We start from the raw sequence: 26,545 nt of genomic DNA on the forward strand, positions 1-26,545 counted from the left end.
ATCTGCAACAATTTGGGCACCTGGATGGGCCCATTATGCCTCTCTTTCTTAGATTCTCCGCTGTTAATGTTTTCCCTTTCAGAAGAAGCCAAAAGAAGAACTTAACCTTGGGGGGAGCCTCGGCTCTCCATACTATTTTCCAGTGGTTCCAGGATTCTTGTTGATAGGTGCTGTCACAAAGATATTGATGTCCCGCTTTAACCGTGTATTGTGTTCCAGATGGATCCCATCGATACCCATCCAGTGCACCTTCTTGAACCGGAGCTTTGCTGTGGAGGAGCGTTTTTAGGGCGGTGAGACTGTTATCCAAAACATTGGGAGGATCCGGAAAGCTCCAGCCTATCCAGGCATGAGTATGGGTATCCCATTTTGATATTTGGGACAGGTGGAAGAGTCCTTTATCATTGAGCCAGTTTATGATTGGCATTGCCTCTGCTTTTGATCCAATAGGCTGCTGCCCGAGGATTTTGTCTAAAGAGAAATTGATACTGTTTCCCCCACCTGGAACCTTAGATATGTTTTGATTCATGAATGGTATTGCCTTCTTGCAAAGATGCCAGATTTTTGTACAATCTCTATTAGGAATATTAGACTCCAGAAGCTGCTGCCTTGTACTTATTAGTTAATACTTAGGACAATGTGTTCTTTTGAATTGCAAGAACTTTAAAGTTTTATCCTTGCCCCCTTTCTTTTTAGAAAGACACATTCCTCTTGGGGAAAGGGGGAAAACTACTACAATCCATTGAGCTTGTAAATTGTACAATTTCCTTATAAAGGTAGTTTATGAGCCTTGGGGCATTACCTCCACTAAAATGTTTGCCAATCTGGAAGCTATCTTTTGGTTGCAAGTCCTCAATTTGATGTGATAGTATCCTTTGTTACTCAGGTATTTACTCGTGGTTTTGTTGCCATGATTTGTGGGCCTCTATGGCCTGTGGTTGCTACCTATGAATGTCTGTAATTGTAAGCTATCTTTACTAAGGTGGCATATCCCCATGATGGGATTTTGTTTCACATTAATACACTCCTTGGAAATTTTTGTTTTAAAAGTGTGTGAGGATTCAATAGGCATTGAAGGTTCTATACAGACTATTGTTTTCAATCTCATCATGACGTGAAACAATATTTGGCTCATTTACATTATTAGTGTTTATTTCTGTATCTTGAATTTTGGGGGTTGCATAATTTGGAGTTTGAACATCCTCCTTCTTTGACTTCTGGTTGCTTTTGCATCTTAAGACAAGCTTTACCATGGCCCTTAGTTCCTTCTCTTTTCCCCTAAAAATCAATTTAGTTTCTTTTGAAATCTCTATGTTTTCTTTGGGATTCTCAGTAATATTTCAAGAATCATTCAAAGCAACATCTAAATTTGACGTACATGAAGGAATTTGAACATCTGTTTTTTTTATTACTTTAAGCATTTACCATCAAGACATTTTTTTTGAACGTCTGTTTTTTTTATTACTTTAAAGCATTTACCATCAAGACATTTTTTTGAACATCTGTTTTTTTTATTACTTAAAGCATTTACCATCAAGACATCAATAAACTGACTGAAATATTTTTGCAAATTGCTAGGCGCCAATGCTTTTCTCAAGCGGAGACTCGCCGTCAGGCCGATTTACAGTCCACATTCACTACAATAAAGACGGTTATGCATCAGTTATATGAAGGCCTCCATAATGTTTTGTATCATCTCTTAAAGAATTCAAATACGCGTGAAAAGGTTCTTGAATACTTGGCGGAAGTCATTGAAAAAAATGCAGCAAGGGCAGGAATCAATGTATGCATTGGTTGCTTTCTGCAAGGAAATATGATGCTTTTCATCTTTAGTTTCTGTTTTGAATTTTACTGCCTTGTGTTTGCTATATATTGCAGATAAATCCTCTTAAATGTGCCAGCACTGGCATGTTTGTGAATCTCAGTGCTGTTATGCTAAAGCTTTGTGAACCATTTCTAGAAGATTTGAAAAAATTGACCTTGATTGATCCAAATTATATCCTGCACAGCAGCCGTCTTGATTTTCAGTGAGATATTACTGTTTTTTTTATTTCGATTGGAATTTTCATTTCCCTAAGTTCTAGTGTTATATCTTTGTTCCTCTATAAACGTTTCGTGCAAATAAATTATGCTGGTGTTGACGTATTAGCTGATAAATTTATTGTAGGAGTTTGACAGCACTTCATGCATCATCTGAAGAGATTGCAGCTTGGGTGGATAGAGGGAACTATTCACGTACTGAAAGTTTCAGGCAGTTTCAACAACAGAGGGAACAAGAGGAACGTCGTGTCTTACGATCTCAAGGAGCCACGAGTTCTGGCAGTAACCATGCTTCTGATTCTGTTATCTCTAATTCCATACATAAATCCTCGAGTGATGAAAAACAGACCAGATATTCTTTTGTTACTGAATGTTTTTTCATGACAGCAAGAATACTGAACTTAGGTCTTTTGAGAGCATTGTCCGACTACAAGAGCCTAATGCATGTAAGTTTAGGAATTATATTTATTTGTTTTCTATGGTGAAAGTAGTTTTCTTTGGGATTTTCGAAGTTGCAATTGAAATGGCAACTTTAGTTCTCTTATAGATGTGACCTATATTCAGGCGTTGCTGAAATGCTATTAGCCTATAGGCTTGCGCTTTCCAATAGTTGAAAGAAAAATGTGACATTTGTTGAAAATTGTGATTATGAATTGTATGAGTAATTTGCTGAATATCATGCTTGTCAAAACCTATTGTTCATTCTAGAATCTAAATACCTTGCTTGTGTCAAATCCTAATGTCTATTTAGGTTGAGTAATAGAATTGCTGGCTAGATTTTCAACAATGGTTGAAACATATAGGTAGTTTTATAAACAAATATTTTGGACACTGCATAGAATCCATATGAAGAACCATTGGCAATTTGCCACTTTGAATTCTTTATTTATATTATATAATGCTACTAAACATAATTCTCTGGGGTTTATACTTGTTTGGTTGTACAAAGTTTTCCAATTGCATATCAAGGTAATATCAGTTAAAATGGGATTTGCTTTGGTGGACTTAGTAGTTGAACAAGTCCCTTTTAGACCATTCATGTCCTTCCATGGAAGAGCTTCAACTTGAGTATGGGAGTTGTGGCTATTTTCTCTTTGTTATACTGAAATGAATTATGGTCATTTACTGTAGTTAACAAGATGCTAAAGCAACACATTGGTGCTTAATGCTTGATTCGGTTTCAGGAAAAGATATTTTTTTTTCAAATGACTAATGCTTTGACCATTGTGTTCTCTGAAATGCAACAAGGTGGTTAGTAGTGATTCACATGTGGGACCTATTGCTGTGCATTTTGAAGGGTTTCTCCGGAACATAATTTTAAATGTTGCTTTTAGGCATGTTGCACACATAAAGACGAGTTTGAGAGTATATTTTATTATGGTAGGCTGTAAGTGTTTTAATTACTAGCATATTTTGTTTGTGTAAAATGTAGGATCTCTCGAGGAGTAAAGATGCACTTGCCACACTTGAAGCCCAACGTGGTGCAGGAGCTCCTCCACAATTAGAGCAAGAAATTGCTAATGCAAAGGAAGAAATTGATCGGTTATCTCAACAAAGGCTTTGCTATGAGGCTCAAATACTCAGGGTATGTTGCAACTTGCTACATTGAAGTTTGGGAACATGGGTACCTATATTTCTTTAGTGAGTGTTCTTTAATTTGAAATTCAGGTATGAGTGGGCCTAATGGTTAAGAGCATGTGTTTCCTCCTAAGAGGTCACAGGTTCAAAACCAGAGGGGGGTAGAGTATGTATGCCTTCGTAGACTTAGCAGTCAAATCGCTGCGCGGAGGTGGGTCCCTTGTCCCACAAACAAGGGGGTCTCATACACCAATTTGGTGTCTAGCTTGGCTGTGACCTTAAAATGAATATTATTATTATTATTATTATTATATACTTCGATTTTGAAGAGGGATTTGACAAGATGAATTTGCTATATATGTTCCACATATAAGTTAATTTTACAGTCCTCATACAATTCAGATAAATCTATAGTTATAATGTTCCATATATGCTTGATTCAAGGGTCATTTAGCAGTTGAATATTTTACTAATTTTCAGTGCAAAACCATCTTTATGTCTCATTTGCTAAATGTTTTCCCATGTAGAAAGAAATTAGTTTGTCGTTAGGTTGTGTGGCTGTTGTAGATAGCATTGTTTGTTTGTTGCCTTGACCTGCTGCAGCTAGAAACCCAATTATATTTCAAGATTTAATTTTTGATGAACATAGAAACATGTTCATTAATTAAAGTACTTCCTTGTTCTACATTCCTTGTTTTCAAAATACGCTTCAGCAGCCAGCTCAAGCAGACCTTGGCGTACTTTCCGTTTTACATGGAGGCTTTGTTGTACTTCAACAGTTGTTTATATCTTAACTTTTAGCTATATGCTTTCATCCTTTCTGCTTTCAGTATTGTTCTAGAAGTTTCTCTCATGCTTCTACATGATATTCATATTAGTTGTACTCATTTTAGTCCCATTGGCCTAATTTTCTGGTTATTTGTTGGACTTATAAAATTTTCTGACCATCTCTGTTTAGTACATGGGACAAACTAAACAGCATATAGCTTGTTGCTGGACACATGGATCGATGGCAAAAAACACTGAGCCCAAAATTGTAAACTAGATCCCTCAGAGCCGCCTTATGACATACAAGGAAGAGCCATACATATGTAGAACCAAATTGGGGGCCCCTTTAGGGTCTTCATGCGAGGGAACAGCTCAACATTATGAGCTTGCCATTACAAATCCTCCCATTACTTCTTAGGCAACATGCGAGGGAGCAGTATTTGCTGAGGCAAGAATAATGAAAGATCCTTCCCCCTCACACTGCTAGGAAGGACGTGCAAGGATAAACATAACCACTGAAGCCACTGAAGTCCTGGCACAACAAACCCTAAAATGCCAAAGTGATTGTGATATTGCACTGCATAGGGAACAGCAATTAGGCTAAAGAACCAGCACCTTGTAAATAGTAACACAGGTTGTTTGTAACATGTCTACTGGATCTGAGTGCAGAAAAAACCTTAAGATCATCTGGACTAGGTTACAGTGGAATAGACATTGCTCCAACACTGAAACAATGTGATCCGCAGGCCCCTTGATTGGCCTGCAAGCAAGACCCCTGCAGGACCAAGAAGATCTAGTTTCCCTCCACTAGAATTTTGTTTTGCATTCCTGCAGTGGGCTTTTGAAGTTGTCTCAGGATGGGCTTCTGAGCAACATAGGCACTAAAATGCAGGAATGCACTGAAGCCCACTGCAAACTGCCATGAAATCTGCTGCCAACAAACCTTTTGCCCGTGAACTATCCCTAAGCTTAGATGCAAAAATGTAGGAAAGGGCAGCATCCCTGCAGAAAATAACCATTTAGATCAATCCACAAGCTGTTAGAAATCAATGTTTGCTGCCATTGTGAGCTTACCTCAAACAATCCCATCCTACATGCCAAAAGTGCTTGGGCTTCTCTATTAGCCCTGCAATACTCGATTCATTCCAGCCACCAATGTGTGTAACTGGCTATGCCGCCTTCTTCCCTCTTGCTTTATCCTTGATATAACTGTTAACTGAAACATGCTTCATTAGTATTTGGGATGTTACATATTTTTTCCTTAAACAAAAATTCTATGGTTGGGTATATTAAGATTGCCTATACCAGGAATCTACTATTTAATTGCATCATTGAGGCCTATCACACTAAATTGTACCCTTTGCAATTGAATGTTTAAAGGGTTCCTCAGTTCAATTTTGTAATGTTATAGCATACGCAATTGGAATTTTCTTATTGACTGATGGAATGTAAAATGAAGGGATTGAATCCTGAGTCACTCTTCACTATTGATATAACATATTCTTGAGCAATGTAGTGCTCCACTCCACCTATTCATTATGTCCTTTTGGGCGGTAAAGCATCCCTTTGTTTGACAATAGAATTTTGTTTTGCATTAGGGCTTTGTCAAAAATTTTGTAGATGTTAATAAGAGTAATCTATTGGCCATTTTTTTTTATCTTAGCTTTTGGGCTACTTCGTATGTGTTTTCACCTTGCTAGGTCTCCCAATCCCTTGGTGACACTTTATTGACATATGGATGGTGCGATTTGTGTGGATGCTTGACTTCTGGTTAAGAGTGCTAGCATATTGTCATTATCTAGGAGGTTGTTACCTCAATCAACATGATGACCAACCCATTGGGTGCACACTTGGGAGGAGTATTGGTTACTCAACTAATGGAGCTTGGGACTTTTTAATATTTACTATGGAGGTTCATACACATGAGAGGAGGATGAGCATTGTAGCTTTGTGATCACATTGGTTCACATGAATGTAGCATTGGGCACCAGAAAGGATATGTGGCACAAAATTAGAGGAGCACCTTGCATGGGGACACTTGGATAGTGGATCACCATGAAGTGGGTGCATTGGACAAATAACATGTTGGAGAGAATGCCATTTTGGAGGAGGATCATTTAGCCCAAGGAAGATCATGCTTGGAGGGGGTTGGATAAACCCTAGTTCAACATGTGTACATCCTCGTATCATAGAGCACTTAATGTATGGACTTAGGTCCTTGATTTTTGTTAGCCTTCCTCACCTACTCTATATATAAAGGTAGGAGAGAGCTCTTATATTCATTATCAACATTGACTTTGTACTTGTCTTGGATACATTAGGGTTCATATGGAAATCTTAATAGAAGACGAGGAGAGAGAGATGTATGTCTTGGATGTACGAGGACACCAGGAGAGATTACTCTTGTGTGATGACAAATGTTTGATCTGGTCAAGCTAGGGTTTGAACTTTGTGTTATGCATGTATCACCCAGAGAAGAACATTATGTTGAAGATGATGGTGGTTATCATGGCTTTTGTTATATCGTGAAGGCTTGTACCCTGGTAGAAGCCATGGAGAGTGGAGTTAATGCCTTGCATGGTTTTGCAACTTTGTTCTTTTGGGATGTGAGGCTAGGGCAATATCATGGAGAAATTAGTTTGATGAGTCTTGTGCTTGTGGTGATGCCTTGCTTGGATGAAGACTTGGTTATTGTATCCTTGATGTTCCATGGAGGTCTTGGAGCTTGTGTTGACGCAAGAGTCAAAGACCTAGGTTTTTTTGGGACTCAACACTCAGATGGACATGTGGAATTGGAGGCTAGCACTGGTATTGTTGTAATGAATTGTATCTCATCCAGCACAAGAAGGATGAATATTTGAAATCCATCTAAGACAAATAATATATAATTGAATAACGAATCAATTAGATATATGAGATAGATGATACAATATGCCTTGGGACTATGTACTTATATTCATTGACAGACCTGAAAGGAAAGGGTTGTGTCCTTTAGATTATTTATTATTACTATTATAATTATTATTTATTATGTATTTTATATTCCTTTAAATTGCTTCTCCTTTCAAAGATGCTTTTTCCTCAAAACATTTATGGAAAAAATTGTATCTTCATTTTGGACTGCAATGCCTTCTCATGATTATCCACCCTTGAAGCTGTGATGGTTGAAAACATGAGATGATATGATTTACTAAGTGCAGAGTAGAATTTGTCGAATTGTAAGGGTTTGAACTCTTCTGTGGAACTCTATGTACAGGGCTCCCAAGTTGAACTTTTTGTATTGTGATTTCCTAAATGACTTTTATTTTTGAGACCCGATTATATTGGAATTGATATTCTTTGAAATAAAGGTCAATTGTTGCTTTTGTTTAGAGTGATGTAGATATGTTGATTGTTTACAATGTTGTTTGTCGCGGCTAGGATGTTGATAGGGTGTTTGTGTAACTTGATTTTCCTCATGTTTTTAGAGTTTTCTTGATTCGCCTTTGGTATTATAACTTCATGCACATATGTTGCTCTATTGATCACTGAAATTTTATTAGTTAAGATGCTTGAATTTGCTAGGGTTCTTGTATCTGTTATTTGTATTTCGACATACTGATATCCCTATTTCAATTGGATGGGTCATTGTATCATTGGTTGATCTAAATTTTTCGATTTTGTTTTTATTTCTCCCTTTTAACTTCTTGATTTGCACAACCAAACTTTGATATGATCCCTTTGATGTGAAAGCTATGCATCATTTTTTGACTCGTTGAATTTATTTTGAATATCTTGATTTTGGATTCTTCTCTTTTAACCTTTTTATTTGTTCAAGCAACCTTCGACTAAGGTTCCCTAGGCAAGTATTTTCATTGTTGTTTTTGAGTTCACATTGAGTTTCTTCTTGATATCTTGATTTGCAAGAATTTTCATTGTTGTTTTTAAGTTTACATTGAGTTTCTTCTTGATATCTTGATTCTCTTGTCTGATTGCACTGCTAGTTATCCTTTGGCTTCTTGATTTTCTAGGCGAGAAATTTCATCATATTTTTTCTAGTAAGTTTTGAGCAAGTTTCTTCTTGAGATCTTGATTTTCCTTTGTATTTTTTTCGTACTCTTGTTAGTTGTTAGTTGATGTTGTAAGTATACATGTGTTTGCCTTAGTTTAATACCCATCATATCTTTGATATTATGGTGGCATAGAAAATAAGGACTCACTTCTTCAATGTGAAGTTGGATATCGAAAGTTCGAAACTCTAAACAGCCGTTCTAGTTCATGTTGTAGGTATACATGTGTTTGCCGTAGTTTAATACCCATTATACCTTTGATGTTAAGATGGCATAGAAAATAAAAAGGACCCACTTCTTCAACGAGAAGTTGGATATCCAAACTCTAAATAGCATTTTAATTAAAAATCCTTATATATCTTTTCTCCTCGTACCTGGATGATGTCATCAATTTTTTTCCTTTTCTAGGTACCTTTAAAACTCCACAATTCTATAAATATAAAAATTATGACTTTTTCGATTGAGTCTTGAGTCAATATTATACTATATAATATTATAATGTAACTGACTCTTATGAACAAATCATAACTTATTTTTTTTGGATGTGGTTCATGGACTCTGGAGATTGGTGATTGCTACATCCTTGGAAACATTGTTTCGGGCAGATCCACCCAAGGGATCAAATCGCTTATTAACAAAGCCTAACCCCGAGAGTGTCAAGGAGAATGGACCCCACAACCTCTCAATATGGAGATGCTTCAAAGACAGGAACTTGACCAATTGAGCTAAACCCTCAAATCACAACTTATGAATTGAGATTTTTTGGATTAATATTTGCAACAGATGGATTTAACATCCTCAAACCCTTGGCCTTGGTTGACAGCAATTTTGGATATGCCCTTGATGATATCAGTTAGATATAGTTTTAATGTGTTCCAGAACAGTTTGGTGTCTATATGGTGTGTTGGCAATCACCGGTGTGATCTGTCATGCTTTGTAATTTTAGTTTTGACAGTGCTACTTCTCAAACTTCTTCAGCACTTGACTCTTCACATGCTGACTGTAGAGAGGCTCTCCAATTAATTGGAGAGGTGATAATTTCTTTTGTGGTTTCAACTTATTTCCACTCTGTTCTAAGATGTGAATTCTTGTGGTATGCTTCATGTCTAGTGCCATGTATTTTAGTTGCTATTTTAATTAGTATGATATTATGTTCTTTGAATTCATCGTATGCTTCTTTAAATTTCAACATAATGGATCTTCCGCTTGGACTTTTCAAAGTATGGTAGTAGTCTCCAATGAAATTTTTTGATATATATATATATTGGAGGGGGACTCAATGGCACCAATTTGATGTGCAACGTTCACTTTAATTGTTTTGATGCCTTCTTCCAATGTTTTGGAGTAGAAATCACACAAGAAATGTTAACCTTGCCTTTTACCTTGATGTGAACTCAATAACCTTATCTGTTATGTGTTTGGTAGCTGAATTAGTTTATAGTAGAATAATCTTTCTAAAACTTTTGAATTTAAAATGGCCAAATGCCTGATTATGGCCGTAGAACTGGTAATGGGAGAAACTGTGAAAATATGGTTTTTGATGAATTGGCCAAATGCAAGGTTTCAAGGAACTTTGAAAGATTGGTGTGGTTAGACTTTTGGCTCTGATATCGATATAATGAACAATATTTAATTCACCTAGATACCTAACATAAGAAGGATAATGACATGATATCCATATAGGATAATAAATGTATAATTGAATAATGAATGAATGAAATATGAGACATGAGATAGCTGATACAATGAGCCCTCAATTCACCTTACGCAAGTCCAACTCAGCCTACCCAGCAAGTAACCTCGGCCTCCTTCCAGCAGCTCGGTGCTTTGTTTTAACCCTTAAAACAGTCCCTGATCTCCTCGCTGTCTTCGCCTCTTCTTGCTCTTGCTAGGGCTTGCTAAGGCCTCCCTCAGCCTCCTTAATCTCCTCCACATTACGCTGTCCAGAATCTCCTCAGCCTTCTTAATTGCGGCTAGGTTTTGGTGTTAGGACAACGTAAGGAATTGCTGAACATCCCTCATTACCTTGGCCTCTTCTTGCTGCGGCTTGTCCTCCTTCAACGAGCTTTCTCCAAGGTATGTGTTGCACTAGGGCATCCTTAGGACTGCGGCTAGGGCATCCTTAGGACAACGTTAGGGCAGCTTTAGGTTAGTGTAGAGGTTCCTTCCATGGCTTTGCTGGCCTGTCATCTTTGCTGTGGCTAGGGCAACCTCCTTTCCTCCAATGTCTAGGGCTTCTTCCTCCTAGATTTCTCTCACACTAAAACCCAATACAAGTGGAGAGAAATCAAGTGAGAAGTGTGTGTGAAATGGCTCTCAAGTCATGTCCTTTTATACTAAAAGGTTGAGCACATGTGGGGTTTATTTGGTTGCTGGCCGACTTTGACGAATTGTCTTATAACACAAATAAATTCATAACTTCATGAATACTTATCGGAATTTGATGATCTTTAGATCAATCCTACACCTTTTGATGAGAGGGATCCAAGAAAAATATCAACTACCATAAATAAGATGGCCCACATGGATTTTGGCCCTAGTTGCCAATTTTAACAAGATCTGTGGTTGGGGAGTCATACTTCTCCTTTGGATGGTGTTTGTTTTTCTGCTCTCTTTATGATGGTTTGATATATATGCTTATCTTTGATATGGAAAATGGTTCTAGCCCCCCAAGGGGTTAGATGATGGTGGTTAGGAGATACATGTTTCGTGAAGTTTCCTATTGACTTTTGCATAATCCCTTGGTTGTTGTGCTGTTTAGGTTGGACTTCATGTTTTGTTGTTATCATGGAAGCATTTTGCTAGGGAGAAGATTTTTTATTTGCATGGTACTACACTTTATTAAAGTGTACCCTTCATTGCCACATGTTCAAGGTGATGTGATTTGTTGGTGATTGATTGGGAGGAGGACTATGGTTATATTTGAGCAATAACCTTTAAGCACACATGTTGAGGTTGATCTAACTATTCAAGGCCTCTTGTTCACTAAGGGGGGATGCAGTAAATAAGGCTGACTCTATTTTGACCTTGGTATCTATAAACACACTCACCTTTGTATCATGGACTGACCTTATGTTTGAGTTGGTTATCCACACACCCACTTCAATCATATTTAAGTCACTTTAGCTATATTTTAGCTATCTTTGCTATATTCAATCTTCCTTAGGTGTATTTAAGTTGGCTATGTTTGAGCTCTCAGAGGTGTACTTGAGTTGGGTATCCATAAATTTGTTCTCATTATATATTCATACTTTCTTAATTTTTTATCAAGTAGTCTTAGATTTAATAGAGTTGGGTCTCTATAAACCTAGTATCCTATTTGTATTTCATAATTCTTAATGGGGGATGTTGATATGATGGTGTAATCTTTACATATGGGCATAGCTGACCTTACTTTGTAATCATTATTAGTGTATTAGTGAGTTTCTAGGGTTTGGTTTAAAGTCATCTAGTCAACATCCATTTTATTCCTAGGCAAATAAGATTGACCTAGTCGTTATGTGGGCCCATAACCTGTCTTGGTGAGGGTGCCCCAACTCTTCAGTTGGTATAAATGCACACTCAGGACTCATTTGTAACATCATATTGAGCTATTGTTCTCTTACGTAGGTGATTGTTGCTACCTCATTTGATGGTTATTGTTGTGAATCTCTCTTTTGAGCATTGTGATGATTATGGTTATGGCTTTTTCAGTCTCCCAATAGTGTATATGCACTTTTATCTTGTGCACTAGTGCAACTATTGTTCTCTTACATAGGTGATTCATTTTTTTGCTTACAAACACTCAATCGAGTGTTGCTACCTCTTTTGATGGTTATTGTTGCTAATCTCTCTTTTGAGCATTGTGATGGTTATGGTGATGGCTTTTTCAGTCTCCCCATAGAGTATATGCACTTTTATCTTGTGCACTAGTGCTGGTTCAACATCTATTTGTAGTGTTCCATGGGGTCTTGTCCCCCCACTTGGGGGTCGAGTTTCCTAGCTCCCTTGCGCTCCGGGGACTTGGGGACGAGAGGGGGATGTTTCCCCACGCTCCCAAAAAATAGGGTACGCGAGGAAACTTGAAAGGGGTTGTTTCCTCCATTTTGGGGGTCGTTTCCTAGGTGAAAATGGTCTTAAGGGGTCTTGAGGGGTCGTTTCCCTAGAAACAATTCGCATAAGTGGGTAAGGGTAAGCCCAAGAAGAATGTGAATGGGGAAGCTACTTCATAGTATGGAAAGAAAAAAGATATGAGCAAAGCTAAATGCTTTGCATGTCACAAGTTTGGCCATTATGCAAGTCAATGTCTGCTCAAGAAGAAGGGCATGGGTAAGGAACAAGTAGCTACTTTAGTAGACAAGTGAGTGAGTTTGCTGCCAAGTTTGAAGAGTTCTTGTTGGTGTCTTGTCTTTTTGGCACCATAGCTAGGGGTCTGTGGTTCATTGACAATCTTGCTTCTTGTCTCATGATGGGTTTGCAAGATTTGTTCACCAACATTTCAGAAGGAGACTTAGAGCTACATGCTAAGTGTGCAATAGAGGGGGTGTGCAATAGATTGAGGATGAGGTGCATATCGAGAAACCACAGGGTTTTGAGGTGCATGGCAGAGATTATCATGTATGTAGGTTGAAGGTGCTATATGGTCTCAAACAAGCATCTAGAGCATGGTACTCAAGTATTGATGGTCAACAAGAGTGAGGCGGATCCCAATCTATATTACATACTAGTTGGTGACAATTTATTTATTCTGGTATTTTATGTGGATGACGTCTTTGTATAGGGTTAGAGAAGCTCATAGAGATGTGCAAGAGAGACTTAGCTATAGAGTTTGAGATATTCACTAATTTTTGGGATTGGAGGTGTGGCAATGGACAAGTGAGATCTTCCTTGGATAGGGGTGTTGAAATGTGCAACAAGGAATGCTAAAAATAGAAAATGCTAAAAATAACATTGCTATAAATAGCAGTTCAGCCATTGTGGATCAAAGTGCTAAAAATAACTTTTCTAAAAATAGCATTTTGGGATCCCTTCTTATTTTAGTCAATCCTTGGACTAAACATAGGAAGTAAAATTCGAAGTTGATATTAACAACAGTTTGTAGATTGATTAATTAATTCATCTTGAGTTAATTAGTTAAGGAAAAACAAATTTGAAGTCTATGTGAGGACATGCAACTGTTTATCTATTAATTGAGGAATTTATCCATCAGTTAAAGAGATAAGGATGAGTTGTAATTAGTTGGCTCAGTTAACTGAGTCAAGTCCAGTTAGATTAATTTAACAGTTTGTTAAATTAATGAAAGTTCAGTTAGTTAATGCTTGCATGCATGTGACTACTGTATTTTAGATAATTGAGTATTCACTCATGGATAACTCATGCATGTCAGTTCAATCAGAGACCCAGTTGTGATCAGATGGAGGGACAGTGTACTATCAGTTGCAAGAATATTCTATTGTGAATATTCCTTGCATGCAGAAGGAATTGTATTCCTTAAGGATTGCGCAGTTGGATCAGAGGTTACAGTGAGTGTGATGAGGCCAATTCACACATGTGACATCATTGGACCCCAATCAAAACTGCGCAAGGAAATAGGAGGCTTGGAGGGCTTGAGGAAGATATATTCTATGCCTATTGTTCGTGAGCTGTATTGTTTGATTACAGAGAGAGCAGGAGAGCTTGAGAGCTGATTCTTTTTGTAACTTGAACAAGATTTCCACTTGTATGATAATATAGAGTTGGGGTTTAGGCTGGTGCTTTCCCCAACGATATATCTTCTGTGTTATGGTTGAATACTTCTCATTCTTAGTTATATCTGTTCTTGGTTGATGTTGATCATGTTCGATTAAGATTTCGCTAAATTGTTTGTAGAAGTAGATCAAGTGTTTTGATTTAGTACATTGCATTACCAGGTGATCTATAGTGGGAATTTCTACAAGGGGAAGTACACTGTTGAAATCTTGAAGAGATTTGGGATGGTGGATTGCAGGTCTATGTCGACACATGATTACCAACTTGAGGAAGTTGAAGGCTTTTGAGTTTGAGTTGGTGGATCCCACATTGTACAAACCACTGATAAGTTCTTTGATGTATTTGGTCAAGACTCAACACCAGGCCTAATATATGCTTTGCTGTGAACACATTGAGCCAATTTATGGTTGAGCCGAGGAGGATTCATTGGGTGGTAGCGAAGCATGTGCTTAGGTATCTACAAGGTACAATGGAGCATGGACTTAGATATGTGAAGTTTGGTGGAGTGCAGTGAGTGGGCTATACAGACTCAGAATGGGTTGAGAGTGGAGTGGAAGAAGAGCACCCCTGGGTGCTGTTTTAGTTTGGGGTAAATAGTGATCTCATGGTTTAGCGTGAAGCACTCTTTCATGGCACTTAGTTTGGCAGAGGCAGAGTATGTGGTAGTTAGCTTGGCGAGTTGTGAGGCCATTTAGCTTCAGAAGATGTTCACATGGTTATTTTGTCTTGAGTTGGATCCACCAATGGTTCCCTTTGACAACCAGAGTTGCATCAACCATTTTGAGAATCCATTGTTTCTCGACAAGTCCAAGCACATAGAGATCACATACCACTTCATCAGAGACAAGGTCCAGAGGGGCGCTATGAAGCTTCAATACATATCCATAGATGAGTAGGTTGCAGATATTCTCACCTAGCCCTTTGTGAAGGGGAAGTTTGTTTTTTTTAGTGATAAGCTAGGGGTGGTGCAAAATACCTTTCTTGCTAGGGGGAGTGTTGATGTTAATAGATTGGACATGTGCTTTTTGCATAGGCTAGGAGTCAAGCATGCAAAAGATGTCATTTTTCCTCTTTAGGTTCTTGCTTGTGTGGAGTAAGTGACCTTTATAATATCTTTCCTAAATTTAACTTACGAATTAATTAATTAATGATGACTATTGAGCTAAGTTTCTAAAGATATATAATTTAATTAAGTGATCTAGATCTGACCTCAATTGTTGATCTCAAGGGATGCTTAGGATCTAATCCTAGTTGTCCATCACTTAAGAGATCTAGGGTTTTTGATCTAACTCAAGGATAAATTATAAAAGAAGCCTAAGGGAGAGGTGCAGCCACATTATTCTTCTGAAAGTGATATTCTCAAGTGAGAAAGAGACTCAAGACTGAAGAGGTGAAAAGTGTGCAAGTACAAGAGTTTTGGAGCACAGGTTTGCAGGTTGAGTGCACAAGAGGAGGCCGAGACTTCTTTGTGGAGGAGTCTGAGGGTGTGCCACAGGGAGGAGGAGGCTGAGACTTGTGAGGTTGATTTCTAGCAGGCAGGCCATGAGGGTTTATGCCAGACTTGGGAGGAAGCTGAGTTGCTACAGGTGGGTTGAATTGTGAAAAATAGCCAGCATAGGTGCAAGCCGAATTTGTGAGGGGGCCGAATTGCCAAGTTCCATTGCTGTATTTTCTATGTATTCTCTGTGGGGTGATCTCCTTTGTAAACGAGGCCTTAATTTTTTCAAGTAATAGAAAGTGAAGGAGAATTTGTTGGGCATAATTTTTTGCTGTGTACTGTGACTGATTTTCCATTTATTTTCTGCTGGAAATTTTATTTAAAGTTAAAATACCAGTATTATTTTCACCAATTTTCAGAAAAAAGATTTGACTTGGTGAAACATTTTTGGGTATAAAATAAATTGCTAAGAAAATCGAATCAGATATGGGATTAGAAAATTAGCAACCGCTCAATCACCATGAAAACATATGCTGAAATCAGATATGCAAGTACACAATTTGTGCAGCAAGGTACACTTCATATAGGCATTGGAAAAGTTACAATTACATGCAAACAACTTATCACAAGCTAGTACACGACAATCGTTCAAGCTTATTACAAGCTAGGACTCTCAAATGCCCCCAAAACTTTAGCTAGGGAATCCACCATCAATAGCAAACCCTGACCAACAAACATGGCCTAGCAAGGCAACACATCAAGCTGCTTCTAGCCACTCAAAAGGTTCAACAACGAGCTAGCATCAACACCTTGATCTTTTCTCTAAGATTACCTCACAATAGCTCTTCAAGCATGTTCAAAGTCTCTTCCAAGTTTTTTTTTGCCACAAATCATAGATCCTTCTTACACTGAGGATTTCAACTCCAACACTTGTCTTTTTTTTTTCCTTCACACAAACCCTAGTGCCTTCCTCTATTGCATAAAGACTACTTAAAAGACTCAAGACATGTTTATCCACAAGACACAAATCTAATGAGCACTCTTCTAACATGCTTCTTATCCATCCTATGTTTTGCATCCCAGAAACCCAAGGTATTCTTTTCTTGCATCCCACAAGCACCTATAATTCTAAACAATGTTACAATGGAATATCAACATAAGCTCCAAGTCTTCTTCAAGAATGATGCCCCCTGTCCAAGATGTTCTGCTATCCAACAAATTGCTAGCCCAATGCTCTCATTGCATGGATGCTCGCTCCTCAAATGTCTTCATGCATTGTGCTCCTCTAGTTGTGAGCCACACGTCCTTTGTGCCCAATTCTCCTCAACACTTGTGCCAATATAATTACTTTCTCTAATGCTTTTCTTGAACATGTGTCTGGGTCCACAACCAACATCTATGAATTTTGCTTCTCAAGCTAAGCATCATCAAGTTAGTTAAGTATGTCACATTGCCCCTTTCTTCTAGGGCTATGTGCCCTCCTCCAAGTGCCTAGCACTCATCCTTCTAGGTAGTTCCTCTTCTAATCAAGCAAATTTATTTGCCCATTGTGTGAACCCAATGGGTTAATCATCATGTAACGTAGAATAACAACCTCCTAGGTAAGAGTGCTATGCTAGCATTCTGTCCAAGGTCAAGCATCCCACTCAAATTGAGCGATCTATGTGTCCATCACCAAGGGACTAGCAGAACTAGCTCTCTCCTAGCCAAGGTGGAAACACATTTGGAGTAACCTTATATGTTAAAATTGTGTTGTATTAGTTCAGAGTCGTTAATTGATTGTAAGATCTATTGAAGCTTATTGTAGCTTCGGAAGGTCTTCTGCATAAGCTTGGTGTCTTAGCATGTAGGAGACGATTTATTGCCTCTTTAGGTGCTTTCTTGGTGGTGTAAGTGATTTATGTCTTCTTTCTTGTAGGAAAAGTACAATAGTTAAAGTCAATTAATTATTGTGTACCATTAATTCATTTTCTAAGGATAAATAATTTAATTATTTAAGTGACTTAGTAATGGTCTCAACCATTTATCTCCAAGATCTTCTCGAAGGGAGATTAGAGTTAGGGATTTGGGCTTAATGAAGATTATAAAAGAAGCCTGAGGAAGAGATGAAGACACAAGAGAGGAGACACAACAAGGGAGTGATTTTCTCTAGTGCTAGTGGTTTAGTAGACTAAAGCACAAAGGAGGAAGACATCAGGAGGATTCAAGGGGCATATCCAGGAGGCTGAGTTGCTGGAGAGAGAGAGAGAGAGAGAGCTCTGAGAGAGAGAGAGAGGTCATTTTAGTTGGAGAAGCTGATTTGCCGGAGGCCAAATTTCACGAGATGCAGTGGCAGCTTGTAGGGAAGCGGCAGGGTCAATTTAATAGCAGATTACTGGGTTGAATTTCACGTGGCTGAATTATTTCCAGAAGGCTGAATTACGTGGGCCGACTTCATCCAGTGGGGACCAAGTTACAGATTTCAGCAATTGTATTTTTCCTTGTAATACTCTGTGGGTTGAAAACCTTAATTTTCCAGATTAATAAATGATGCAGAATTGTTGTGGGTATTTCTGTTGTAATGTGTGATTGATCTCTCTGAATTTTTATTTTCAGCTGCATATATTTCTAGAGGTTAAAATACCAGTGAATTTATTTTTTTGGTAATACATAATTTATTTGTTTAATTAAATAAATTGCTGGGAATAAATAATTGCCGTGAGAAAATAAATGGTATTAGGAGATTTAACAAGATCTAGATGAAATCATAATTGACGTTGCTTCTTAGTTAGTGATTGTGTACTTTATCAAATTATATGAGACTAGTGTTGTTTCACTGTCTATTTAGGGTTCAAGTGGATATTATCCATAATAAATTCTGACATTTTTTTAATGTTTTGCTTTTTGTTGATGTTTGAAAGGATGTGCCAGTCCTCCAACAAGCTTTGAGCTTCTACAGACTAATGCTGATATTGCTAGTTAACCTTGTTGGTGGATTTAAAATACCTCTGCCTGCTGAATGCCCAATGGAATTTGCTTCCATGCCAGAACACTTTGTGGATGATGCAATGGAGCTTTTACTTATTACCTCTCGGGTTCCAAGGTGTTTAGACGGTGTTGTGTTGGTATGCAGTTTTCTTTTAAGCCTATAGGACATTTGATTTCAGCGTTATCTTGCTATGTAGGATGTTTGATTATTCTAGAACTACAATAAGGATTTATTGTGTCTGATTAATCTTTGCAGGATGTTTTCATGAATTTTATTATCATGTTTATGGCGAGTCCACTCTATGTCAAGAACCCTTATTTGAGGGCGAAGATGGTGGAGGTTTTGAATGCCTGGATGCCAGAGAAAAGGTGTGTTCCTTGACATCTCTGCTTTTTGTGAAGTGTATAGGTTAGTTGAATGCATGATTAATAACATGCTTTGATTTTGTGGTCACCTGATAGTGCACATTATATTAATTTGCAGTAAGCTGCCAGCAATGGCTTCTCTTTTTGAAGGACATCAGCTTGCGCAAGAGTATCTTGTATTTAACCTTTTGAAACTTTTTGTGGACATTGAATTTACTGGATCACATACTCAGGTTGTAGCCTGCCTATCCTCCATGCCTTCCATATATGTTATTTTTTCCATTAATAGTTGCAAAACCTGTTCATCCATGGCTTTGTCATTTTGTTCATTTTAGCCAGCACCCATATACTATGAACTATTTCTGTGTTGTGTTTTTAATCTTAATGATAAAGCATATTCAACTTAATTACCCATGTGATCTGTTTAATTGGATTGAAGTTTTTATTGGATGTCTTACTGGTTTGTTTTTCCACATGATATTATTGATAAAAATAATAAAGTGAAGCTGGTAGTTCTGACTTCTGCGTTATCATATTTCTCTTAAGTCTTATAGTGAGAGATATTCTTTTAACAAAGTTTAGGCGGACTTGTTTGACAGTTCTATGATAAGTTCAACATACGCCATAATATTGCAGAACTGCTAGAGTATCTCTGGCAGGTGCCTAGTCATCATAATGCATGGATAAAGGTACATATTACATATTAACTTTATCTGTTTTGAGAGGAGAGTTCTATTTTTCTGTGGAGTTTTCTTGGTTTGCGTTTCCATTAGCTGAGTTCAAGTTTAATAGATAAGATTTCTCGAGGAGCTTATACATCTGATCTCATATGTGGGATCTTGTGTTCCATTTTTGTGGATAGGTTGCAAAGATACATGAAAAGGGAGTTTATTTGAACTTTTTGAATTTTCTCATCAATGATAGTATCTTTCTGCTCGATGAGAGTTTGAATAAGATACCTGAATTGAAAACACTGGAAGCTGAAATGGCAAACAGTGCAGAATGGGAGCAGCGACCACCCCAAGAGAGGCAGGAAAGAGCTCGCCTTCTTCAACAGCACCAGAATGTGTGTTCTCAAACTCCATGACTCATAAAATCTCTTGGGAAAGCAATATTGTGCAGTTACTTTGACTTCTAATTTTCTGGACTGTTTCATTTTTCTATCGAAGATTGATGCAGGCAGTATATTTTCTTTATTGTAAACATTGCTTTTGTTATATCTACAGATTGTTCGTATTGACATGACATTGGCAAATGAGGATGTTGGGATGTTAGCTTACACATCTTCCATAATTACAGCACCATTTCTCCTTCCAGAACTGGTGAGTGGCTTACCAGTCTTGTGCTTGTCAGCTGTCTATCATAGTTGCAAATGCCATTGAAATGTCCCTCCCAGTTTTTGGGTTGATTTTTTAAGATGTATTTACTATTGATATAGAGGACCTCTTGTTCGCACATGCATCTTGATATCCATATATCTCGCTCGGCTCTTTTAACAATAGTTTTGTATACAAATCTTCCTTAGAATGCAATTATTTGTTTAGATATGACTTAACAGGAATACAAGCTCTCGCTAGCCACAATGGAGAGACACTACAAGGGTGAGAAAAACTATACTCTCCCATCATTAGCCATAGTGATCAAGCTGGAAATAACCTGCACACTCAATCTGCTGTACATAATGCTGTTGCCAAGGAACTATCCCATATGGATGGAGTCTGTACTGGTGCTAAAGAGATTGTGGCTGGTGAAGTAAATACCAGATTGGATACCACTCATACTTATGTGATCTCTGTCTGAGATACCTTACTGGAAGATATTTGGTATAAGAGAGGTTCTCTATAGTTAATGTTTTCTGTGAACAGAAGGCACATAGTAGGTATAGTAAATCAAGAGACCGTAGCCTCATTCATGTGTTCATATTTTTGGAGGAGATCGATGCCAAGAACTCAGTAGTGTGTTCACTCAATGGGAGTCTAGCCGTTCATCCTTGAACGTTTTTGGTGAATGAGGATACATAGAAGGTGGTTGTTGTGGAGGAATTTTATCTTTGTTAGTGGCTGACCCAGTTTGTTTTTGTGGTGTTTGAGGATGAGGTTACTGTTATACCCATGATTGTGGGGAGGCTATTAAAACTCCAAGCTAGAGTTGATTACTACATTGGATGTGGTGCATTTGCATATGTTGGGAAGGAGTCTAGTATTGTTTTTATGCCCATAGCCTTGCACGATCAACCCCTTTGACCTTCTTCCAAATGCGATGGGGTGCCAATCAGTGTTTGGCAACTATTCCAGTTTACAATTTTGAGAAATAGAGAAATCTTAAGCCAGTGACTCACTTTGCTGGGGTTACAGATGCCCTGCCTATAGAAAACCACAATAACACAAGTTAATCTTCTGGATCTGGTGGGAGACTTCAATTTTTTCATGAATTGCAACAAGGAATACAAGCAGGGCTGGTGGAGCCTTGGACATAGGCTGATAATGAATAGGGAGATGAACCTTGAACTCGTATTGGGACTTGGGTCTAAATATCTTTGCCCTTTTTAAAGTTCTGATGCGGCTGAATGTAATGTCCTTTAGTATGGCACTTGGAACATTGCTGGTTTGTTAGCTTTTGTTCGGTTCCAACATTCTGATTACAACCTTGATAATAGAGCTTAGGTGCATTATCCCTTATTAATTGAGTTCCCTGCTAATATTTTCTCTTACGTGGATTAGTTTGCCCAACAGTTTGAAGGAATATTGATTTTGGATGGTGGCTGCGCTCATTTTGAGCCAATCTGCATGTCCATGTTGAGGTAGATCCAAAGCAGAAGTTTCCTGTGTTCATTTCAGTATTCATCACTAATGGTGTTTGTCAGAAAAAAGAGAGATACATGGATCTTTCTATTGCCTGCTTTTCCTATCATGCCCATGACCATCTCAGATTCTCATGCATGACTAGCCTCATTGTAAACCTATTCTTACCCATGCTTGACCTAGTCCCTCGACATGAATTAACTCTTCCTAATGAACCCCAACTTTCATCCTTGGAGATAAGCTGCAATCTAAACCCTCTTCCCATTCATTAGTAGAAGTCCAGCCTCAACCTTTTGCATTTGGTGTTATGAATATTAAAGAAGGGTGGACAACTTGAGCAAAAAGTTTAATTGTTTGAGTATGGGGATACTCCCTGAATGAATTTCTTTTGTATCTTCAAATGTCAAAAGGATGGCTATCCCAGGTTGGAAGATGTTTGCTAGGGATATGCTGCAAAGAGAAAACCCTAATGTGGTTTTTCTTTAGTAGGTAAAGTTTGCTAGTTTGAGTTGACATTCTAGATTAGTTACATTGAAGGGCCCTTATTGGACTTTAGAGCACTCTCAAGTGAGTGGTGGTGTGGTACTATTTTTCTCTTCCTTTTTGCAGAACATTGTATTCAGACATTGTTTTCATCATTTATACATGAGTGTGTGGGTCATGGTTTTTTACTAGATAGGCTACTGAGATTTTGTTCCAATTATAACCCTAATTCTAGGATTGATAGATGCTCTCTTTGTGATTGGATGGCCTCCTCTTACCTCTACGGAGTGGATCATTGGGGGTGATTTGAACATGGTGGAGTGGGTATGGAACAGAAATGTTGGTGTGGGCAATGTTGTTTTAAGTCTTGACAAATAATCACGGTCTCCTTGCAAGGTTGCTTTATAGGTGTTTTATTAATTCTACACACAGATGCATCTTGTAGGGTCAGGTGCACCGCTCAAGAAAAACATAAAAAGGTTTAAAGGAAACAAAAAACTATTAAGGTAGTCTTAATTCTCGTTTAACTGTACATCTCTCTTATTTGACATTTATAGGTGATTTAGCATCTGATTTTGAGATGAGAATGAGTCATAATTTGCCTTGGTTACTCATGAGAGTGACTTTAACTTGGATAGTGACACTTCCATCAATGTTCCCCTGATGCCTTTGTACAATATATAGATGTGGAGAACTAGTCAATCACATTGACTCCTTCATGCTCATTTGATGTTGATTTCTTTAGCTTCTTTGAGTTTTCAATGGTCATTGTTAATTTTCAGCTTTAACTTAGACACTAATAGTCTTTGACTCATCACTCTTTACCATTTTTAAGTAATTTTAATTTACTATTTCAAACTTAGCTGTCTATTATTTACTTAGTACTATTTAGAATTTATATCAATGTATGTCATTTTTTTATAAGTTATAAATTTGAATTTGAATTTTGATGTGCTTTGTATCATTGTGTTTTATCCTAATTGGAGAAAGTCTAAAGATGAACATGGATTATGGGGGTTGGAAACTTGGATCACTTAGGTAAGATAGGGTAATTCTTTTTTTTTTTGGTCAAATAAAAGATAGGGTAATTCAATATATGTGTATTTTTATTTATTGAATTCACTGATTTTTTCTGATTTTTTGCCGATTTCTTCCTGGTCCTATTAAAACTCTTCACTTGCCAATTCTGAGTTTGGTAACATTGGTAAAAAGTACATTAAATATTTAACTTTTTTATTATGAAAAAACATATTTTTAAAGATTTTCATTTTTGTTTCCAAACTCAAAGCATTAGAATAATAGAGAGAAGACAACATATGATCAAAGTATGCTCATGAATATACCTATTATATCAAAATGGCACCCAGAGCACTCGAGTCTGATAACATTGGTAAAAAGTACATGAAATATTTAACTTTTTTTATGAAAAAACATATTTTTTAAAGATTTTCATTTTTGTTTCCAAACTCAAAGCATTAGAATAATAGAGAGATGACAACATATGATCAAAGTATACTCATGAATATATCTATTATATTAATAGAGAGATGACAACATATGATCAAAGTATACTCATGAATATATCTATTATATCAAAGTGGCACCCAGTGCACTGTTTGATACATGTAATATATAGAGATCAGAACAAAAACACATAACCAAGGAGGCTTTAAATGGCCTCCACAACAAATCAATACAACTGCAAGACTACAAGTCACTAGTACAAGACTAGAAGTCACTAATACAGAATACTATCTATTGATCACTAGTAACTACTGCTAGACAAGGCAACATCATCTGGCTCAGACTTTGAATCAGAGTCAAACCTCTTCAATGTTGCTCCAAAAACCAACTCCAACTCCTCACAAATGCTCACACAAATGCAATGAGATAGTTGCTAGGAAATATGAGGGGGATGGGTCACCTTTATAGGCGTGGGAGAGGGGTAGAGGGGCTAGGAAATAGTTTAAACAAAAAAATTATTTCAAGTCCGCCCAACCCACCTTTTTTGCCCGCTGCCGAGGCCGGTCGGTCTGTTATTGAACTGGTTGAGTCGGTGACCAACTCGGCTAGTTTGGTAATGCACTGCCCGCCGAACCAGATAATTGACCTAGTTGGTATGGGCAGGGGTATGTCTTGGTCAACCAAGTTGAAACGAAGTCAGATTGGCCTAGTTTTAAGGCATTGACTGTAATGCCTTGTTATGTTGTTATGTTATGTTATCTAGACATCTTGACTCAGTCAAAAAAAGAAAAAGAGGTAGCCTAGTTTTAAAACATTGACAGTAATGTCTTGTTAGTGCAGAAAAAGAGGTGCTTTCTTGCCCAAGTATGCAAGAGATATGCAAGAGATATATGAACATTTTGACTCGGTCAAATAAAAAAAATAAAATAAAAAACTAAAATGTATATATATATATATATATATATATATATATTCATTTTTTTATTCTTATTTGACAGAGTCAAAATGTTTACACACACAAATGTTGCAAACATCCCGATTTTATTGCGAAAATATCGCAACATTATGAATTTTTGGCCTAGCTGATGTTTCCCGATTTTTACTGGCCTAGCTGATGTTTCCTAATTTTTACCAATATTTGTTTTCAGACTGTTGACCACTACTGGTCAACTGCCCATGCAGTCCACCTCCTTTCTGTTGGCAGAGAGGGGTAGCTCCTGAGCGACATGTCCGTGCCAGCCTACAGTCATCGACAGCTTGATCATTTTTGTTGTAAACCCAGTCTGCATGTTTGAATTGTAAATAATCTAAGCAGATCAGAGTCATGTATGTAAAGTTGCCTAGGTGGACCTAACTTTCTAATGATGATCTGTGTCCCGGGAGGTTTTTAGTCTCACCGATCCATGGATCGGCAAAGTTTTCCTTCAAACCCGACCCCAAAGCCGGGATGCATTTTGTTATTAGGACTTTAGGAGAATCCTAGCGTGTTAATCTGCTAGATTATAGTTGTGTCGCAGAACTGGGTGGTTTATGAGGGTCTATGTTAAAGTGGGTTCGTCCCCTTGAGATGTAAATTGTAAAAGTCATGATGTAATGTGTCTTGAGGGTTGAGAAATGTTTAAATCCCCTCATGAGTCCTAGGTCCTAGGTCCTAGGGGATGTTTCCAACGGTTTGGTTCAAATGATCCATTTAGAAAATAAATAAAATATTAAAATAAAATAAAAAAAAATAAAAAAAAATAAAAATAAAAAATAATAAAAAATTCATAAAACAAAGCAAAAACCCTAAATAATAAAATAATAATATTTTTTGTGAACACATGCAAAATATCATTTTTAAATAAAATCGACGGATGAGATCAAGAGATGTCTTGATCCTCATCAACGGTCGAGATCAGTTCTACATGGATCACCCAAAACTAGCCGTTGGGATCATTTCCTTCTTATAGGGTCTTAGGGGGTCTTTTTACGGGTTTATCTGATCTGTGAGTCTGTACTGAAAGCTCTCTTGTAATCTGATTTCTGATTAATAAAGAAGACTTTGGGGTTCAAACTGGCTGGTGTTACTCTCTGGAATTGCTGTGAGATTATTGCTTTTCTGCATGTTTTAGTTTTCAGCAGTTAAAATAGCTGGTTTTTCAGAGCATTGTGAGTACAGGTATCTTGCTCACGTGCTAGGGTTTGAATGTTGTAGGGTTTCTGAAATAATGGCAGGTATCTCCATTATTTCTTGAAATCTAGCAGCATTTCTTGCCCTCTTTGCTGATGTTTGCTTGAGGTGTGCAGGAAAATTTTAGCTGAAGGCTATTTGTGGGCGTTTGGGGAAGTTCTGGGCTGAACCAGCCGACTCCCACAGGCTTTTCTTTGCAGAGCCTAGCTGGTTTTGGCCCTGGGTTAATCATTAAGAGTTTTATTTTCGTTTTACATGAGAGAATTTTATTTCTGCTTACAGTAAAGTTCAAAATTTCTGATCATATCGAAAACATTACTGCAATTAGTGTCAAATTTGGCTGTCCAAGAGCTGTAATTTCCTTGTAATTCTAGGTTAATTTTGAAGTGGTCTTATTTTGAAGTTTTGCATATATCTGCCGGGCTCTTGCTTTCTGTTTTCCAGGGTTATCATTACGCTGTTCTATCCGCCATTTTCCCTGTCCACAGCAGAAATGCATTGACTTCATGCTTCAATCAGGCAAAACGAAATCATTCTCTGAGGGATTCTTCAGATTTGGTCTCAGCAGCATAAAACGCTCAGGTAAAATTTCAGCGAATCCGTCTCTCAGACGCCAGGTACGAAAGTCTCATTCAATTGAAGTGATTCGACTCTGTGCATTTCCCTGATAATTTTCTTAGCCAACGCATCCTGT

The 26,545-nt window shown here is 37.6% G+C and overlaps 1 protein-coding gene across 1 annotated transcript in view; it reads left to right on the plus strand.

The window, feature by feature from the left end:
• The window catches only part of LOC149222930 (U-box domain-containing protein), a 71,432-nt gene that overhangs the window by 18,270 nt on the left and 26,617 nt on the right, over positions 1 to 26,545 (plus strand). The window contains exons 3-12 of the mRNA XM_089385673.1: positions 1,579 to 1,783; positions 1,879 to 2,027; positions 2,168 to 2,486; positions 3,473 to 3,625; positions 18,501 to 18,704; positions 18,824 to 18,936; positions 19,052 to 19,166; positions 19,533 to 19,622; positions 19,796 to 19,999; positions 20,160 to 20,255. Coding sequence (XP_089241799.1) covers positions 1,579 to 1,783; positions 1,879 to 2,027; positions 2,168 to 2,486; positions 3,473 to 3,625; positions 18,501 to 18,704; positions 18,824 to 18,936; positions 19,052 to 19,166; positions 19,533 to 19,622; positions 19,796 to 19,999; positions 20,160 to 20,255 — 1,648 coding nt within the window. The remainder of the gene's footprint in view (positions 1 to 1,578; positions 1,784 to 1,878; positions 2,028 to 2,167; positions 2,487 to 3,472; positions 3,626 to 18,500; positions 18,705 to 18,823; positions 18,937 to 19,051; positions 19,167 to 19,532; positions 19,623 to 19,795; positions 20,000 to 20,159; positions 20,256 to 26,545) is intronic.

Source organism: Pinus tabuliformis, chromosome Q (genome assembly GCF_031772625.1).
Source record: "Pinus tabuliformis cultivar Carrire ecotype Pingquan chromosome Q, CPIR1, whole genome shotgun sequence".
NCBI classification, from domain to species: Eukaryota; Viridiplantae; Streptophyta; class Pinopsida; order Pinales; family Pinaceae; genus Pinus; species Pinus tabuliformis.